Here is a 20,770-nt window from a genome sequence, read left to right on the forward strand (position 1 = left end):
ATCTAGCTTAGCAATCCAGGCACATGCCTGATTAGTACAGTCTTTTAGTATAAGTACATTATCTACCGGGTAGCTTTCATATAAATGATCATACCCGTACTAATATCTAGGTACTCAAATGATCCTAATTTGGCTACTCTGGCACCTAGTAACTACCTGCTTGTATAATTAATGAAATAAATAAAAATACAATTGAAGAAAGAGTGAAGTAGGTACGTAATAGGAAAATTCTTTTTTTATATGATAGGTATGATATCATCGACGTCGAAAAATTTCGATCGCCAAATAATAGGTATTTTTACGGATAAGTGTTTTGTCATTTAATTGTTAAAGATTTCTGGAGTTCTTTTGTAGAGAAAATATATTTAATTTTCTAGAGGGACCGCTCGATCGGATAACTGGGTGTTAGACGTAGTTAAACCATAGCAGGATGTGACTTCTTGTAATTAGGTACTTGCCAAACAAAATAAGTTTATCAAACATGGTTCTTAATACAGCTACGAGATCATTTAGAAATTTGTGGACATAGGTTTAATCTACAGGGTTGACCAGTTATCGGCTAAGTTAAAAAAGTGAAATACCTAAAACAGAGATCTGTTTTTTTATGTCGGACTGGCCGTCTCACCGTGTGTCCGTCGGTCAGTTACAAGGTTGTATCTCCAAAACCGTTATAGCTAGACAGTTGAAATCTTCAACGGAGATATTTACCTGTTTCCGCTATTACCACAAATATTAAAACACTAAATCGAAGTGTACAAAAGGTTGCTACGGCCGCTACGGGCATTAATTTGATAGTTGACCACTTTGTTTTTTACTTTAGCTTACTGTCGTGTGACCCACTCACACTTGGGCTGTTATTGTAAATATAATCTACACTGTTTCTTGTGATTGTATCCTCATTAAAGAAGTTTATTTTTAGATGAGTTTTAAATGACCTACCTATCTCATAAATCAGTCTGTGGCAAAGCTATTGAATAATCATGCGGTTTGTAAGCAGACTCTTAGATACAGTGGTGATCCAGATCAGTATCGTTCAGATCATATTACACACCCACCCTGTAATTTGACAAGAAGTACTTTGGTAGGACGTTTGTTTACGTATAACCACAGTCTTTTGTCGGACTTAACTGCCTAAGTTTTTTTCCGAGTTTGAAAAACAGAGGTGGAATGTAGACTTGATTTTTACTCATGGCACAATCTTCTTAATTGTAAGTATAGCAACCTACCCACACGAAGTAATTACCTACTTAAGTAGGTAAAGGATATTCTATTCTCGTCAAAAGCAGGAAATCTTCCAATCGCTTATCATAAGTATTAAGTGGCAATTATGGCGATTTTACTGAATGACTCTTAAATATATTGGTGTAATAGACATTACAATTGAATTTTTGGACAGGAAATTTTGGATAGGAGTTCTTTTCATGTTAACACACGAAAAGAACTCCTATCTAAAGGGTCATTGCAATGCATGACAATCTCAGTCATTGCAATTTAACCATGAACTTGCAAGATCGATATTATTATAATAATTCCTGTCACGGGTCGATAATCTGTGGTCATCGTTGTTTTTTTAGTCTTTGTTTTTGGCATTTACAATGGTTGACAATTTGACAGTGACAGGTCAGAATTACCAAAATTTACGAAAATATGAAATAAAATCGTGTTGTCGTATGTTTCCTGTGTGGTCAATATATATTTATTGCTTCTTATTGTAATTTTAACTTATTATAAAGTGTCAGAATGGAATACACTGCTTTACAAACTTTGGAAGCGGCAGGGGTAATGTTGATGGTGAGAAAATCTATCTATTCCTGAAATAACAAAAGCGATCATTTGTATACTATCAAGATTATACGAACAGTACATATACAAATTAATAAAATGTTTATTTCTATATTAAATGTGCTTAATATTTACAAAATAAATATTTTAATTTATAAACATTGGTTCAATGTCATGTTGTCTTTTGAAGTACACATACACATACATTAAATACCACACAATGTCTCATAATGATTTACCTGCGACTCGGTTATTAGTTCAAGCATGGTTTTTATTTAATAAACAACAACTCCAGACATTAATTAATAAGTAACAACATGCAGTTCTAAAATCCTCATATTAATATCAATGTTTATAAAGATTCATTTCCTTAATCAAGTATATGTACAAAAAATAAAATGTTATTTACATTTTTTTCCAATTCTTAGGCACCACCAAACTTAGTGACATCAGAACAACGGCATCAGGCAGAAGCCATATTCCTTCAGTTCCGGAGCACTAAGAATCCATATCAACTATGCAGAGATATACTAGAGAAGTCTACATCAGACTATGTACTATTTGAAGCAGCCGGTTTATTGAAAGCTGCTTTGATAAGAGAGTGGAGTTTATTATCTCCAAATGATATTTATTCCCTGAGAGAGTACTTACTTGCTTATCTGTTACGAAGAGAAGCACCTTCATTTTTGAGAGAGAAACTGTTACAGGTAATATTGGTTGAAATATTTGATAAATAAAAGATGGTAGGACTGATAGATGCATGCATTATTATTACTGGCTAGGATACATGAGACCTTCACACTCCTTGATGGAAAGAGGGAAATCTTTACCTTATCAGAATTAAACAGTCTATCACCATGTCTTAAAGTAATTTTGTTATGATTCTGGAATACTTGGCATAGAGTGGCATCTCTCCAAGCCACACCCACAATAATATTGCTGTAAGGTGTGGCGGTAGACCCTCTGTTAGGTAGTACATGTTAGATTTGATACAATAATTGTTAGAAGGAAGCTGAAAAGTCATGCCATGTCATAATACATTTATTAATACATACTGAAGTTAAGAATATATTTATTCGTAACTTCAGTTCTGTCTTTGCAATCTATCCAGTTTGCTATCTTAACCTGACCTATTTTGATTTGGCATGTTTAACTGACATAACCTTTTTTAGGTCATGAATGGAAATATTACAATTATATAATTCTCTACCTCTGTTTATAAGGCAAGAGGCTAATTAAAAATCAATTAATTTCTATAGTTACTTTTATGAGGATGATTAATCAGTAAAAAATGCAATGGCTAACTCATGTGTATTTCTTGGAAGTGCTTGACTAGTTTTGGACCCAACCAGAGTCTGGAGTTTTGAAGTCAGGAAATTAAAAACTTGTGTAGTCAATATCTTTAAAAAAGGCATATTATACAATTAAACTCTATATAGAGGACAAGAAGGTTTTGATTGAAGATTGAATAGCACCTGCACATGTGTCTTCTCTGGTGAATATATAACAATAACTCTTCTCCATTGGAATGACCATGCTCTTAGAGACACTACATGTGAAAACTAAGATTTTTTTAAGGGCCTATAATAGGTCTACTAGAAATAAAAACATTTTAATATTGATTAATTACAATTGTTAAGCATAAGCTGACGCGGCAGCATTGGCTGGATTGCAAGTCGTTCTGGGTTTTCGGGAATTTGGTTTTGTTATTAAGTAAACGGTTGCATCTTTTAAGTATTAATTGATTATTTTTTTCTGGACAGCCCTTATTTCAACAATGTTATGATAAAGTGGCTAGTGATAATTTCTTCAATTCAATTTCAGCTGTTGGCAATTACTGTTATGTGTTAATATTTTTTTCCCAGACTATTGCTATAATTATCAAAAGAGGCAGCATAAACGATGGTGGAAGAGAAAGAAAATTATTAATTGATGAATTGGAAAAGATAATCCTTAGCTCGCCAATAAGCCAGCAGAAGTTGGCGTGCTCACTTATATTAGCGATTATGCAAGAGTTCGCTATTACAGTGAAATCTGCTGACGTTGGACTGATATGGGAGGTACACTTCCGACTGAAGAAATCTTTTGAAGCATTAGACTTGAAGAGGATATTTAGATTTACCGTAGGCATATTGGAACAGATAATCCGTTCTGGTCATCGTCCAGAGGGAGAACAAGCCGCATTGACGAAACAACTGTTGACTATTGTCGAGTCAGTGTTGTGCTGGAGTCACGTGATCCCACTGTTTTGTAAGAGATTGTTTAGTGCTTTTGAGGCTATTTACGAAAGCGATTCCGCGCCTGAACTGCGTTTAAGTCCAAGATGGCGCGACACGATTATGCAGCCGGAACTACTGGCGTTGTTCTTCGAGATTCACATATATGTAAGGTCAAATCCGGATTTGATCAGTCCATCCCTTACATGCTTGGTGCAACTTGCCAGTCTTAGCGGTGTGCTGGTATCTAAGAGTAATCTGAAGCAGCAATATTTGGAGAACTATGTGAATGGGTTCCTGAATATGATGACGTTTGTACAGCCAGTGGAAAGAGAGATGTTGGGACTGTCAGATATCTATCGCAGGCTGATTCAGTTTTTCGCCCCGACTATGATCGCTGCGACACCGCCGGCGTTCCTTCAAACGTTGACGACACTGACTTGTCATTGTATCAGAGGAGCGATGATAGAGGAGAGGGTAAGTTATTACTCTAACAGTATATTTTCACAATTATTACCATTAAAATGTTTTTCTTTTGCTTATCCAGATCACAAATCTGTATATCAAGTATCAATAAAGATAATCAATATCTATTTTTGTGTAATAAGATTTTAAAAATTGCCAGAAATGTTTTTGAAATCCATTATTGGCGATTACCAAGTTTTCAGTAGAGTATTATGTTATGCTGTTACTAAGTTATGGTTTTCAAGTCCTTCATTATTTGGTTATGTAAATCTTGTAAGTCTTTTTTGTGTTTATAAACTTTATTCCCCGTCTGTACCTGTGTAGTCACTTTACAATTGAGATGATGTTTTAATTAATATCTTTGCAGATAAATGATGACACAGTATTGAGAGAATCTCTAAACAAGTTTCTTCATAGCTGGAGTTCTCTAGTACACGAGACTGATGGATATTCTAATGAAACACTGATGAATCCATGTATAGAAATATTCAACACATACTTGCAGAGCAGACTAGCTCCACCGGATGGTACAAGGTTTGTGCCTTAGCTATTCAGTATAATTTTGACTATTTGTTATAATACTCAGTAAGGTTTGCTTTAATGTGAAAATATCTGCACTGGCCGCTCTAAATCACTGTAAATACATTTTTTATCTTATTTATCGTCCTTCTATTTCTATCTGCCGTTATATCTTACTTAACAAGAACTGAGCCAGCGACAGGCGACATTTTGCTGTGCGTCTGCTATGCGTCGCACATACATTCGCAAATACCTAGCTGTAAGTATCCATGAAGTATAAATTCTTAAAAATGAAGTTCTATTTTGTAACTTCTTAGAGGTACAGAAAATACCGAAGAGGATATAAAGGATGATTTGGAAGAAGACGAAAGGAAACTGCACAGCAATGTGTTGATGACGATCGGTGCGATTGCAAGGAAAGCGCCCGCTCATTGCAGCCATGTCCTCTTCACGTTACTACAAGATAGGAGTAAGCGGTAAGTCAGCATTGTATTTGTTTTCTAGAATTGGTTTGTTAGGTATGATTGCAATAGTCGAATGCCATAGGTCACCACGCCAAGTACTCTGTGCGACTGTGCGTGCTGTGTCGTAGGTTCGATCCAAATTTAGGACAAGCATTTGTGTGATCCACGTACAAGTAGTTAAAGATACCAACGAAAAATAAATTCTATGAATAGGATTATATTTTCTTCTCAACATTATGAGCATCAAGTTAAGACACATCATCATCATCATCATCATCCACAGCCTTTATCCTCCCACTGCTGGGCATAGGCCTCCCCTTTTTCGTGCCAATTTCTACGGTCCTGTGCTAACCTCATCCAGACTCGACCCGAGACCTTTATAATGTCATCGACCCATCTTGCTCCCGGACGACTGACGCTTCTTTTGCCTTGTCTTGGCCACCATTCTGTCACCGCCTTAGTCCACCTGCCATCACTTCGTCTGGCCAAGTTAAGACACAAGGACGTGCAAATTAAAAGCAATCTGACCCTCCTAGATTCAGAGCTGGACATACTAATAAGAAGCAATTTCTACATTACTGTGGTGTGGATGGGTGATGTGGTGTTCGTCAAGAGGGTTCGGATAAATAAAAGTTCCAACAACTTCACTACACGTAATATTTATATTGTTCAATCACACATAGTTCACATACACACAGTCTTATAGCACAAGCAGAGCTATAGAATAGAAGGAGTGCTTGAAGGAGAAAGGTGGATAGGCAAGCGATAGTGATGACGAAAATATTAACAATAACACGCTGGTGCGTGCGGTAGCCGTACAGCATTCGGTTAGCGGGCGACACAGGCTTCGCGAGCGAGATAAGTGGCCGACTGGCGCGGCGCGGTGAGTAGCGGCGCGCGCGCCGGACGTAAGACCGATCCGGTTCCAACCGGAGATGCAACGCGTTTCCAATGCGCCTCGCCGCAATGTGTATGCCGTAGTATTAGATAATTAGTAGTTTTATGTGTACTGATATTTTGTTATTATTGTAAATATATGTATATAGGTAATAAGGCTTTTTATGTATAATATATTTTAAATAGATATGAATTAAAAATGAATTTGTTACGTGTAGATATAAATATAGTAAATTATGTATGTATTGTTTGTAAATGTGTGACTGAGTAGGCTACATCACTCCCCCCCAGAGACCGTCACTACGGGCGATAAAAATCAGGAAAACGAACTGTGCGGCCTGAACGCGTCCTTCTGACGTTATCCTGAACTGGCTTGTCTTGGTTAATAGGAGCAGGATCAGGGAAGGAACCGGGGTTGGGGTTAGAAGAAGGAGTGTGAGTGGGGATAGGGTTGGAAGTTGGGTCAATCAGTGAGTAGGCCGGCTTAAGGCGGTCTATAGACACTGTGACGGTTTTACCCTTATACATAATTTTGAAAGTTTTGTCACTTCGTTCTAATACTTCATAGGGGCCGGTGTAAGGGGGTTGTAAAGACCCACGTAATGCGTCGTCCCTCAAAAATACGTGACTTGATGTCATTAAATCTTTGTACATAAATATTTTGGACTTATTGTGACGTGAGGCCGGTGACGGTTGCAGTTTTGATGCAAATTGGCGCAGCCGAGTGGTGAAGTCCGATATATCGGAGGAATCGATAGGGGTCGCTTGGAAAAATTCTCCAGGCAAACGTAACGGCTCGCCGTAAACCAGCTCGGCTGATGACGCTTTGAGGTCATCTTTAACTGCGCTCCTAATGCCTAATAGCACCAAGGGCAACGTGTCTACCCAATTGCAATCTGCGTGGCACATTATGGCTGCCTTTAACTGTCGGTGGAATCTTTCCACGAGCCCGTTACAAGCTGGGTGATACGCGGTTGTTCTACGATGTTTGAATCCAATCATTTTTGCGAGATATTGAAAAAGTGAAGATTCAAACTGTCGGCCGCGATCAGTGACAATATCTGTTGGACATCCAAACCTGGATATCCACGATATCAATGCCTTCCCGACTGTTTCAGCTGTCATATCCGACATCGGTATGACCTCTGGCCAGCGTGTGAAACGATCTACAGCGGTGAAACAGTAGCGGTATCCCTGCGAGATAGGGAGAGGGCCAATAATGTCCACGTGGATAAAGGAAAATCGAGCGCGCGGAAGTTCGAACGAGCCAAGTGGAGAAGATACATGGCGATGAACCTTAGCGCGTTGGCAAGACTGGCATTGTCGGGACCAGTCTCGACAATCTTTGCGTACCCCAGGCCAAACAAACCGGGCAGCCACCAGTTTAGCCGTAGCGTTGGCGCCAGGGTGGCTAAGACTGTGGAGGCTGTCGAAGATTTGTTTTCTCAACACTTTGGGGACAAACGGCCTGGGTGAGGTGGTACTGACGTCACAATAAAGTTCAGCATGGGAGTTAGGGATACCCAACTTCTCCAGCCGGAGTGAAGAATCTCCCCGTAGAAGATGAGTCAACTCCGGATCAGTCGCTTGGGAGGCAGCCAGTACGTCAAAATCGATTGGCATCTGCAGTTCCTCGATGCGCGACAGTGGGTCAGCGACAACATTGTCCTTTCCCGAAATGTGTCGGATATCGGTTGTGAACTGCGAGATGTAATCGAGGTGGCGGTACTGCCGGGGCGAACAGATAGCTTTACGTTCGCTGAAAGCGTAACTGAGCGGTTTGTGGTCAGTGAATACCACGAAGTGTCTTGCCTCTAGCATATGACGAAAGTATTTAATACTTTCGTATATGGCTAAGAGCTCGCGGTCGTAGGGTGAGTACTTTTGTTGCGAGGGACTCAATTTCCGCGAGAAGAATGCCAGAGGCTGCCAGGCGTCGTCTTTAAGCTGCTGCAGAACTGCACCCATTGCCAGGTCAGATGCGTCTGTTACCAGGGCGAGTTCGGCGTGACAATCTGGGTGTGCGAGTAATGCTGCATGGGCGAGACTGTCTTTGCACTTGTTGAAAGCTAAAAGCGCATCGCCAGACACGTCGACAGGTTGTGATGCCTTTACACGGCCTGTAAGCAAGGCATTTAAAGGGGCTTGAATTAAAGCAGAGTGTGGTAAGAACCGCCTGTAAAAATTGAGCATGCCTAAAAATCGCCTCAATTGTTTGACTGTCTTAGGGACAGGGAAGTCATTGATTGCCTGTACCTTGGATTCCAGGGGTTTGGTGCCAGATGCCGAGATCCGGTAGCCTAAAAATGTTACCTCGCGTGCGCCGAAGACACATTTGGAGGTGTTGACGAGGACGTCATATTTCTTCATGCGACTGAAGAGCTGATGAAGATGGTCTTCGTGCTCGGCCTCGTCCTTGGAGAAGACTAAAAAGTCATCTAAGTAGGCATAACAAAACTCGAGGCCTCTCAACATTTCGTCAACAAACCTCTGAAATGTTTGACCTGCATTTCTCAGTCCGAAGGTCATTTTGGGAAATTCGTACAAGCCAAAGGGTGTGGTGATGGCAGTCTTTTGAATATCTGCCTCGAAAACCGGAATCTGATTGTAAGCTTTCATCAAGTCAATAGTGGAAAATACTGTACAACCAGCAATGGAGTGGGCAAAGTCATGGATATGCCTAATAGGATAACGGTCTGGTATGGTCCGCGCATTAAGCATACGATAATCACCACAAGGGCGCCAGCCGTTGTCCTTCTTAGGCGCAAGGTGCAAGGGTGAAGACCAGGGACTTTCAGAAGGACGCGCTGTGCCGTTGCTAAGCATGAGCTCGAATTCACGCCTAGCTATTTTGAGTTTATCAGGTGCCAGTCTACGAGGGGTACATGAGATAGGAGGACCTGGTGTAGTCCTGATATAATGCAAGGTGTTGTGTCTCGGGACGGTTGGTGTGCCTGAAGGGCGTGTAATTTCCGGAAACTTGCTCAGGATGTTGTGAAAGCGCGTGTTGCCTGTCGAAACCTTAACCGAAAAAACATTAGCATTTACTAAAGAAGCACTGGCTGATAATGTGGTAGTGTTATCAATTAGGCGTTGATTGCGGCAATCTACAATTAAGTTATAAAAGCTAAGGAAATCAACGCCTATAATAGGTCTAGTTACATTTGCTACAACAAAACGCCAAGCAAAATTACGCCTTAAGCCTAGATTTAAGTTAAGCTCAATAAAGCCGTAAGTGTCGATGACGCTTCCGTTGGCCGCGCTGAGCTGAAATTCTGTTTTGGCACGACGCTCTCGAAGCGCAGAACGGGGGTAGACGCAGAGGTCGCTGCCGGTGTCTACCAGGAACTGGGTGTTCGTGCTGCGGTCGGTGACGAAAAGGCGACCTGAAGAAGATGGGCAATCGTCTGTCGCCATTAGCGACCGCCCGTGGCATTTCCCGCTTTTCTGTAGTCGCAGGGCTTGTTACACTTATTAGCCCTTTCCCCGAACTTCGCATGGAACCAGCATATCGCGTACTTTTTATAGCTGGAGCTGGATCGGCTTCTCTGACGTGAAGATGAACGCAGTCGTTCACGCGGTCTCGAGCGGCTGGAGGTCGCGCAGCAGGAAGCACGAGTGTGCTCTTCCAACTTGAGGGTTAGTTGCTGGACCATCCTCTTCAGCTCCGCGATCTCATCCGATGGGTGTGAAGCGGTTGCACTGTGTGATGACGTCGCGGCGACGCTGCATGGGGACGTCAACTCTTGAATGCGGTCAGCCAAATCCGCAAGCTGCTCCAGGGAGTGTGTCGGCTGCGACGCTAGCACTGTCTGGATGTTATTTGGCAGACGGTTGCACCAAATAGACCTGACGAAGTCCTCAGGAACAGATGGGCTGGCCAAGTCTTGGAGGTGCCGTAGAAACTGAGATGGCTTTCTGTCTCCAAGCTCCTCGTGCGTCAGCAACTGCTTGACCTTTTTCTCATGCGAAGCAGAGAGTCGCTTGATGAGTTCTGTTTTAATTTTGCCATACCTGTTCTGGGCTGGAGGGTTTACAATGATGTCCTTCACAGCTTTGGCGTACTGGATGTCCAGGTTGTTGGTGACATGCGTGAATTTTGTGCCGTCGTCGGTGACGTCATGGCTGTCAAATTGGCCTTCAATCAGGGCGAACCACAGTTCCGGATCCTCAGGCGAGAATGGCGGCACTTTAATTTTCGCGCGACAAATTTCACGTCCGTCATTGGACACGCGCACTGCCTTCTTTCGCCGCGTCACATGGCCGTCATTTCTCGAACCGGCTGTTTTTACAGAATCACTGCTGTCGCTCATTTTGTATCGAGTGTACCAACCTTCAGTCTTCGTGTCCTTAGGGGTCACCAGTTGTGGTGTGGATGGGTGATGTGGTGTTCGTCAAGAGGGTTCGGATAAATAAAAGTTCCAACAACTTCACTACACGTAATATTTATATTGTTCAATCACACATAGTTCACATACACACAGTCTTATAGCACAAGCAGAGCTATAGAATAGAAGGAGTGCTTGAAGGAGAAAGGTGGATAGGCAAGCGATAGTGATGACGAAAATATTAACAATAACACGCTGGTGCGTGCGGTAGCCGTACAGCATTCGGTTAGCGGGCGACACAGGCTTCGCGAGCGAGATAAGTGGCCGACTGGCGCGGCGCGGTGAGTAGCGGCGCGCGCGCCGGACGTAAGACCGATCCGGTTCCAACCGGAGATGCAACGCGTTTCCAATGCGCCTCGCCGCAATGTGTATGCCGTAGTATTAGATAATTAGTAGTTTTATGTGTACTGATATTTTGTTATTATTGTAAATATATGTATATAGGTAATAAGGCTTTTTATGTATAATATATTTTAAATAGATATGAATTAAAAATGAATTTGTTACGTGTAGATATAAATATAGTAAATTATGTATGTATTGTTTGTAAATGTGTGACTGAGTAGGCTACATTACTTTTAGAACTGGCTCAGAACTGTTTGAGTATTGGTTGTATGAAGGTATCATAGAAAAATGAAGTAGTTAGTAGTATGTTTCTATCGATTATACTGCAAGCAATTGGATGTAATGATTAGAAACTTGATATCCTTTTATTTGAAGGTTCATAGATTTTTAACTCGCGTTATTAATGTTTATTTTATAATTTACTTTCGCTTTACTACTAATCTGTTAATTACCGACATGAGACGTAGGTGTTTAAAATACCTTGTTGCCGGTTATTTGATTTAGGTGACATCTGAAAAGTATTTGTTTAACCCCTGAAAGCTAAAAATACACTGTAAGATTTTTCATGTCGGTGGTGAATGTCAACCTGCTAGCTCCCTTAAAAACTATAGTCACATGATTTTTATAATAACCATCGTGAGACTGGTTCATTATTAAATGATGTAACGGTTTACTCACGCGTATTTATCGGGGTAGCCCGACTAGTTTCGGACCCAACCGGAGTCCTTAATCATGAGCAGACGCGGCGGGATCGCGAGTTCGACTCGGGCTACCCCGATAAATACGCGTGAGTAAACCGTTACATCATTTAATAATAGTCACATGATATTTATTAACCGTCCAATTGCATCTGATTGGCCTTTCTGCACTTGACCATGAAGCTATTACTATGCTCTTGTACTCTGTTTTGCAATTATTTTCTCTATGTCTATGTATCTATTTTTCTTTCTTTTATAGCCTTGAAAACCAACTCCATATGATGCATGTAGGCAAAATACCAATGACTGGAGGAGAAGAATTAACCAATCTCTTTGAGGATCTGCACTGGATTCTCATGATTACTGGTAAGTAAGATAAAAATACATATAAATTTGGTTCTCAGATTATTTTTAGCCTATTGTATCACAATACCAAAGAATCCTTCTACAATTTCATGGAAAAGTAGAAATCTCACCAATTTTTGAGATGTTTGAAAATTGCTCTATAGTTTTTTTATTGGTCTAGCCTTTTCCCAACTATGTTGGGGTCGGCTACCAGTCTAACCGGTTTCAGCTAAGTACCAGTGTTTTACAAGGAGCGACTGCCTATCTGACCTCCTCAACCCAGTTAACTGGGCGACACGATACTCCTTGGTTAGACTGGTTGTCAGACTTTTCCAGCTTCTGACTCCCTGTAACGACTGTCAAAGATGTAAGAATAACAGCCGGGACCCACAATTTAACGTGCCTTCCAAAACGCGGAGGAACTCCTTGTGACAAAGATGGTCACCCATCTACGGACCAACCGCGTCAAGCATAGCTTAACCTGGGATCGTTTCACTTCTGCGGTTATAGCTTAGCCACGAGCTCCTCGAGCTTATTGCTATATAGTAATTTAGATAAATTTTAATGATCTTACATTCACTTATCGGGTCAAAACTATTAACCTATATATAAATATTAAGTATTAACTTGGCTTGCTTATTAACATTTCACAGAAATCATTTACGGACCGAAACAAGTCGGGTACTCCCAGACAATGCTCATTAATGATCGCATTACTTTGAAACCAACATAATGTGTACATTAGGGAATGCGCAAAATATTACCACATTATCATCCTTATCTCATTTGACATTCATTCTAAAGTTTAAAATTAATAGCTTAAGAAAATCCAAGCCACAATTCTCCAGCAGAATTATACTCGAACAATAACACCTCTAATATGTCCAATGTCTTTGTTTAGGTCACTTCCTAGCTTTAGACTGTACGGAGGGAGAAACAGTCATGATTCCCTCAGAGATTATCCACTTCAGTCTCACGGAGAATGCGAATACCGATGCCTCTCTCAGATACCTGGTCGGCGAGAACACTAATACGGAGAACGTTGATCCTGTGCTAAAGTGAGTTTGTTCATCATTTGATATAAAACGGAATACACACCAAAGTTAAGACGGATAAAGATTCAGCTCAAAGCCAGTGTCTTATATGAAACTAATCCTCGAGTGTATTGGAATTTAATCATTGTATAATTGTAAAAGAAATACTTTATTTTTATTTTTAGTCGACCCAAGTTTTGTTGTCAGTTTGGAACTTTAAGATTACCAATCTTACCCATGAAAGCATAACAGGAATTACCTTTGCATGAAACATGTAATTAATTTCTCATAATTATATGATTATGTATGTTATTCAAACAAAAGCAGATTATTGTTCTGAAAAAATAACTGCAACATACAAAAAAGTCCTAAAGTCTATTATCTTCTTTGAACGAGAAGAGACTTAGAATTCAGCTGTCGTTCGACTTCCATCGGTTTGTTAAGCAACCAGGCGTATAATCTATCAGACAATACGCCATAAACTGTCTGGAGTACACGTTAATGTGATAATTAGTAGTAAACTCACATAGCATACACGTGTTTGGCACCTATAGAATAACTATGAGTACCTAATACCTATAAAAGCAATTGTCGATTATATCAGCCCATACGATCGAAGCTGTAAATAGATCCGGTATAATGTTATCTTTATCTTCATTACAATCATGACAATGAGTCGTATAACCTATGCACAACACAATAGGAAGTTCAAATATCAAGTATCCGGCCCCTTGTTATGATTTGTAGGTATTTCAGCATCGTTACTATTCTCATGTTAAATACTATCGTTGTTGAGGAAAACCTTGTATGAGCATTTGAATATGAATGAAAATATGAACCGAGGCCAATGTGCATTTTGTATACAATCTTCTGATCATTGATATCTTCAATGTATTCGTCTGATAACGAAATGCGTTGTGTGTGACAAAGGAAATTGCCTAAAAAACTTAAAAGTAGAGACTCAATAACTCATGTATTTTTAAACGTGAAGACATAAATTACCTGATTTCAGAGGGACTAGGCAAAATATTTCGTACGAATCTAAACAACCCAGCAAAGAAGTTGTATATTCAATCGCTTTGCTATTATTTAATATACGTACATTAATAACGACAACAAACAGATATAGTTCTTAACATAAAAGAGTTAAAGTTGATTATCCTAAATAAGTATTATTATTTTAACAGGTTGATAGGTGAAATTCTCCGTATAAGTGCATGGGAATGCGCAGCATTAGAAGCTGGCCTCAGCAATGTGTTCAGTCCAGAGTTATCGGCTACCATCTCCTGGTTACTCAAGATATGGTCCAACTCCTACCTGATGCCGCAACCATCAGTTTATTCAGAGGTATGTTCTTCGTTGTTGATTATGAAGTTAATTTCTCAGTTGCTCCTAAGAACTTTTAGAACTTTAAAAAAATAATATTTTTATTCACTTTTGTACATTGACGGTATAAATTAGTTTTTTGTTTTTATTCATATGGATTGCTAGCGGGGTCATTAATATTTGGGCATAAATAATTAGGCACCTATTTAAGGAAAATATTAACAGTTTATAATTGGCGCCAATAGCATTAAGCGTATTATAAAGGAGTCAAAGGAGACAAAAAGCTCCAGAACTTAACAGTCGTCGCTGATAAGGCTTTTTGGGCCATCGTCTCGTCGTATCGCTACATTTTTATGGTTTTATAGAATTAATTACATTTTTTATGAAACCTAAAGCATTTAATTACCCATTTAAAAAACATCTATATATCCTGTAAAACAACTTTACAAGCGTTAGTCAGACAGGTTGAAGTGTTAATTTATTTGTACCAAAAGGTACAACAAGAGAATATATATTAACCATTGCTTTAATAGACGATCGCATGTAAAATATTAATGTGTATTAACCAATTAAGAACTTACATACAACTTAAGATGTTTTCTATTAAAATGAGTGAGGAGGCCCTTGAAAGAATTAATTTTCAAATTCTTATCAGGATTTAAAACGATACGACACGGATCGTAAGCGTTAACAATAGAACCCATTACCTTACACTATTGTTACCTACTTGATAAGAAGAAGGAATTATCGTAAATACTTCGGTTCGTGATTACTTTACTAAACTTTAGTTACGGCTGCTAGCATGTTGATTGTGAACACATTGTATTGAATGTTTGCCCGATTTTTGCCGCTGACTACTAAATCTAAAATCTGTCTGGAGTTTTGAAATGAGTTTTTAAAATCTTTGTTCTACTTAAACTTACATCATTCTTAGAAATTCGTCTTATTTTTTTCTGAAACCGACATTAGCGCCAATGTTTGCAGCAGTGCTAGTTGGAACTACGTTCGATCGACAGCGTACAGACGTAAATTGCACTGTCAAAAGAAGCCAAGTTTTACTTCAAAAAATTTTAGTGTATAACTTTCTGACTGACTAAATAGATTTTTACTTTAGCCAACCAGCCAACACACCCATTTATCATAGTTAAGGAATTATACTATTATTTAATGTACCTTAAGACATGATAATACCTACCTCCCCTTCCCCTTCTTTACCTAACCTAGCCTAGCAGATGACGCCAAACCAAAAATTTGTATGATCGAGTATGCCTTGATGGTATGTATGTCGTACCCAGATGTCCCCAATCCTGGAGGCAGCGTTTGGCCGCGGCTCTCACGGCGTGGCGTGGGTGGTGTCGCGGCTGGCGCGGCGCGCGGCCACGTGCCTGCAACACCTGGGCGCGCAGCCCACGCCCGCCACGCACGCCGCGCATCTGCTCACCACGCTGGCGCACTCGCAACACAAGTAATAATAGTAATATTGTGTTTAAGAACGGTTGTTCATAATACCAGCCTTTAGCTAAACGTCCCACTGTTGTGTAAAGGTCTCTGCGATATAGGAAAGGTTTGAGTATTGATCACCACGCTAGCTCACTGCGAGATGGTGATTTCAGATTCTAACATTTAGAATCAAGATTTCCTCACGATATTTACTTCAGTTTTTTGCCAGCGGTGTCTCAGTGTCGATCACTAAAACAATATAAACTGTCACAGCAAACATAACAAGAAGACATTATTTTTTGTTTTTACTTTATATCATTTTTTCCACTCATTTAGGCCACATATAGGCAAATATTAATTTATATTGCCCCTGTATTGTTTTTGTCATTTCTATTAGGTATACAATGTTGTTTTTACAGACAAAATCCCTTAGCAAGTTGCGAAGAGTTTCTCGCACTATTGCAGTGGGAAGCGACGGGTTGCAATCTACCCGGAGATTTGAGGAAAGAACTGCACCGAGCCTTTGCTATAACCGCTACTTATGCTGAAGGTATGTGGAAAAAAACAACTATTTAATAATTCCAGCGCAATAATTCGCGCAAGATCCCTTATAGCTTGATTCCTGAACATAATAAAAAACAGACGATCAAAATATACGACTACTGAAGATATTTCTGGCTTGCAAGAACATATGGTGAACTTGAAAAAAAAAACATCAGGAAACCTTTTCCAACCTTTATTTTTAACAACCAGACAAACAATGCGGGGAACAAAGGTAAAACACATTGAGATATTTTCAGGGGATGTCCGAAACCGTCTTCTATCTAGTACAGTGGCGCTACAAGAAAAGCTAATGAACATTATAAACATGGATTCCGATACGGAACCCGTCAGAAACATGCTCGCCGATACACTGGACTGCTTCGTTGGTATCACTGAAGGCGTTTTGGAGGTACATTATTATATTACTGGTTTTTAATAACGAGAGCATTTTTTGGCCCTTGCTATGTTTAACCTCTTGTTACTTTGTAATCTATTTTAAATTACGCGTGCCGTTTTGAAATGAGACTCTGTCTCGAATTATGTCGTTTTTGACTTGTTTTCCGTGGTCCCACCATTTGGAATTTAAGGTGTTCTGAAGAATGGACAAGCATACTCACTTACATACAAAGCCTGAATGAACAATCTGGCCCCCAATGGGGAATATGCATGATTTTTTTTTAATTTTTTATATGTTTCTACTAGTTATTACATTACCAAACATACAAATATCACGTCCAAAATATAAACTATTATGCAAAAAATTTAATATTAAAATCGCGATCAATTTAAACGCGGCCGTTTTGGCGCGCTTGCTCGTGACGTCACCATTACACGAGTTCGATGTCAACAGCAAAGTGATTGGTTTACAAAATTACCAAAAAATAAATAAAGTGAGTGAATATCGACTTAATTACCATGGATACAATACAATAACAATTATTCCTCCAAAAAGAAACCATACAAATAGCTTGTTGACAGCAGACGTCTCGTGTAAAACTGACGTCACGTTTTGTTCCACCAATAGTGTTGCGTTTCGAAAATTTGCGCGGTAATTTCAAAACAGCCACTTTTTGATGATTAAATTTCATTATTAAATTAAAATAAATTCTAAAAATAATTGTATAGTGTGTTTTCAGTAGCAATAAATATTACAAAAAAAAATATTTTGTCCATATTTAAGTCACGTGCATATTCCCCATTCTGCTATTTACAATAGCGCATTTAAAATTACACTTTTCGTGTTCTCTTAAGCATTTTTCCTAAACAATAATTGGAAATTCAGTATGGGATGTTACACAAGATCAGTACAATTAGTTTTTGTGTTAGCAAAATGCTTAAAAGAATATGAATAATTTCAAATTTAATCCAACTGTCATTCATTCATCGGCCGTTGTAAATAGCAGAATCGGGGCCCTGAGGACACACATTTGTATTTCAGGTCGGAACTATGGACGAACAATTCATGATGCTCATCGGAGCTTTAGACAAGATACCGGCCATAATATACAGATATCATAATTACCCCGGCGTCGTGTTGCCATGTCTGAACTTACTCTCCAAAAGTGCTAAAAGGATGCTGCATTCTGTACAGCCGCAGAATGTGAACAAGTATGTTTATTGTAAATTTCATTTTATACATGCTTACGCGATATTGTAACAGCGAACTTAGTTCTCAAATCCAACCGAATCTTTAATCTGTTAAACTCTAATCCTCTGACTCTGTCTCAGTCGTCTTCCAAATCTTCGAGTGAGTGCTGTCGCTTTAGTATATAGTTGTAGAAATCACGTTAATTATCTATTTATATACAGGTTTTTGGAAGTATGCAATACGACGTTTGAAGTCTACATGAGATGGAACTCAGGGAAGATATCTAGCATTCCAACAGACGCTGAAGAAGAAGCGTATGAGGTAATTTGAAATCTAGCTTGCATTAATGTTATTACGATTTTAAAAATAAATCTTAGCGTAATCTTAACAATATTTTAGCTTTATTACCCTTTATGTAGGACATGGGTGACAGCCCCACAAACTTGTTTTTAGCTTACACTGACCCCCACGGCCCCAACCCCTATACAACAAAAAAAAATATTGTGTCCTCAAAAAAAACGCATCCCCTAATGTAACATTTTAATCCATTAAAATGTTACTAAATATGAAAATCACTAGTAAGACTGATCATTGTCTTCATATATAGCACATCGTTCTTCTGTAACGAATGTAATACCCAGTACTACTTGTGTGCAGGACATCTGCGCGTTGATGGACCTGATCTGCAGCGTGGGGCGCTCGGGCGCGGAGCGCGGCGTGGGCGACACGTGCGCGCGCGGCCTGCGCCTGCTGCTGCCGCTCATCACGCCGCCGCTGCTGGCGCTGCCCGCGCTGGCGCACCACGCCTACAGGATGCTGCGCGACCTCGACAACACGGACCAGGTACTATACTGCAGGTGGGGCGCTCGGGCGCGGACCAACCGAAACGCTTAGCTCGGTAGATCCCAGGTGAAACGATTAACTTCCTCGGAAACCGCATCGAAATTAACCAGAAATAAAAAAAGGATGAGTAAGAAAATATATATTCCACTTCCGTCCATAGCGAGCGAGAGACAACTAATCTAGCCACGCCTCTGACCACTTAAAATTTACCCGAATGAGCCCCGGGTTCTATCGGTCACAAGTGACCTACGACAAAAATAAATGCTCTCAAAATTCCTCCGGTGAGTACACGTTTATTATAAAATGTTATTACGTTAACACGAATCCTTTTACTTTTTTTCAGTTGACGAAGCTACCCATAGAAGACTTCAACATGGTGGTGACAGCGTTACGAGTTGGGCTTACAGCGGTATCCTGCGACGTATCGACACTTTGCTGCGACACTATAGTCGGACTGTCCAACAAAGTACGCACATTAGGCGACGACAATCCCTTCGCAGTATCGCTACTATCACTCGCTGAACTCCTACTAATGTTGATCATTAAGATGGAAATACCACCGGATTCTATACCAGCCGCTGGGGCAGCTATTTACTCACTCACATGCGTAAAGCCAGCATTACTCGAAGGCTTGGCCAGACAACTCATCGAGGCGTTCGCCGCCAACGACCCCGCGAACGTACCCCGTCTAGAAGAAGCATTTGACGTACTCACCAATGGAGTTCTATTCGATGGCATGAGGCCGCACAAACTCCGCTTCCAAGATAACTTCGATAAGTTCTTGGCGAGAGTACATGGTTTCCTTATTGTAAAATAAATGTTCACAATACTATAATTTGGAATTTGTAGCTATGCTGGCGTTTAGCCATTTTAAACTTTCTGTCTCAAGGATTTGATGATACGTAACGTACTGAAAGTGAGAGTGGTCGAGAGTTTTTTCGCAAATATTGCGACTCGAATGTTTGATATATTAAATATGTAGTTTAGGTTTATTATTTTTTGTCCCGTTTCGGACTTCCAATATATATGAAACACTATTGTGTATAGTTATATATTAGTTTAGTATGACGTTTCTTAAGTGCCATCAGGAAAATGCAAGTTCGTTTGTTTTCAAAATGGTGGCCTAATTGCGCAGGTGCTGAGAACCTGAATGACTGTTTCCTTTACGTTAATGTTCAAAATTAATTTTTTTATTTCTTTTAGTCGGTTTTACACCATTCGTCGGCATTATGTTATGTATCGTGGTTTTTTAAACAAAAAGTTGTAACAATCGCTCAGATTGTATGGTGTAAAGTCGGCCTTATTATTCTGCAATCTTATGTTCACAACGAAGTATAATATTTAAATTTTATAATATAAATATATACTATGAATATGGTTGTGAATGTGTAAAAAATGCAGAAAATATTTATCGTGGTATTTATTCCTTACAAGTGAGTAAGAGTACAATTTTGGTACCTTTTTGCTGATTAGAGAATTTGTGATTTTTATCGAGCTAAGCGTTTGTGAACTGCGAATAGTTTACATTAATATAAGAGAAAGGTGTTTAGCACTTTTGCGTATAATTGTATTGCAGGTTTTACTCCGTCTTATTATATTAGTAAAAAAATTAACATCCTTTTCATATTTCTAATAAATTAATGTAAATATTAAACATCTTTGTAGTGCAGATAAGTATAGCACTTGTGTGTCTAAATTTTTAAAATGATGAGCAGGCTATAGAATAGAGTTAAAAAAGATTTATTCCTTTCTTATTATTTTGCAATTTGCATAATCTGTATTTTTGGAAGTTTATTCCTGAAAAGTATTATTTATTGTAAATGAGTAATACTCTCTGGAATATATCATGCTCATGGTATCCAACGTCTCAAGATACT

General features: G+C 39.4%; 1 protein-coding gene across 1 annotated transcript; it reads left to right on the forward strand.

Annotated features, from left to right (window-relative positions):
• The first annotated feature begins 1,570 nt into the window (after positions 1-1,570).
• On the forward strand, positions 1,571-19,720 carry LOC113498021 (exportin-4-like). The gene is made up of 15 exons (XM_026877900.1): positions 1,571-1,791; positions 2,211-2,489; positions 3,648-4,475; positions 4,831-4,997; positions 5,300-5,458; positions 12,034-12,140; positions 13,021-13,177; positions 14,341-14,500; positions 15,775-15,944; positions 16,339-16,469; positions 16,720-16,871; positions 17,901-18,070; positions 18,272-18,371; positions 18,708-18,893; positions 19,237-19,720. The coding sequence occupies exons 1-15, from the start codon at positions 1,741-1,743 to the stop codon at positions 19,708-19,710; spliced, it is 3,291 nt and encodes a 1,096-aa protein (XP_026733701.1). The 5' UTR covers positions 1,571-1,740; the 3' UTR covers positions 19,711-19,720.
• The last annotated feature ends 1,050 nt before the right edge of the window (positions 19,721-20,770 follow it).

This window comes from Trichoplusia ni, chromosome 10, assembly GCF_003590095.1.
Source record: "Trichoplusia ni isolate ovarian cell line Hi5 chromosome 10, tn1, whole genome shotgun sequence".
NCBI classification, from domain to species: Eukaryota; Metazoa; Arthropoda; class Insecta; order Lepidoptera; family Noctuidae; genus Trichoplusia; species Trichoplusia ni.

Excerpts from the sequence above, each read along its gene's own strand:
- LOC113498021 (XM_026877900.1), top strand. The coding sequence starts at position 1,741 with ATGGAATACACTGCTTTACAAACTTTGGAAGCGGCAGGGGTAATGTTG. Across the intron at positions 2,490-3,647 it reads TGAGAGAGAAACTGTTACAG|ACTATTGCTATAATTATCAA; the intron begins GTAATATTGGTT and ends TTTTTTTCCCAG. Across the intron at positions 18,372-18,707 it reads CTGAAGAAGAAGCGTATGAG|GACATCTGCGCGTTGATGGA; the intron begins GTAATTTGAAAT and ends ACTTGTGTGCAG.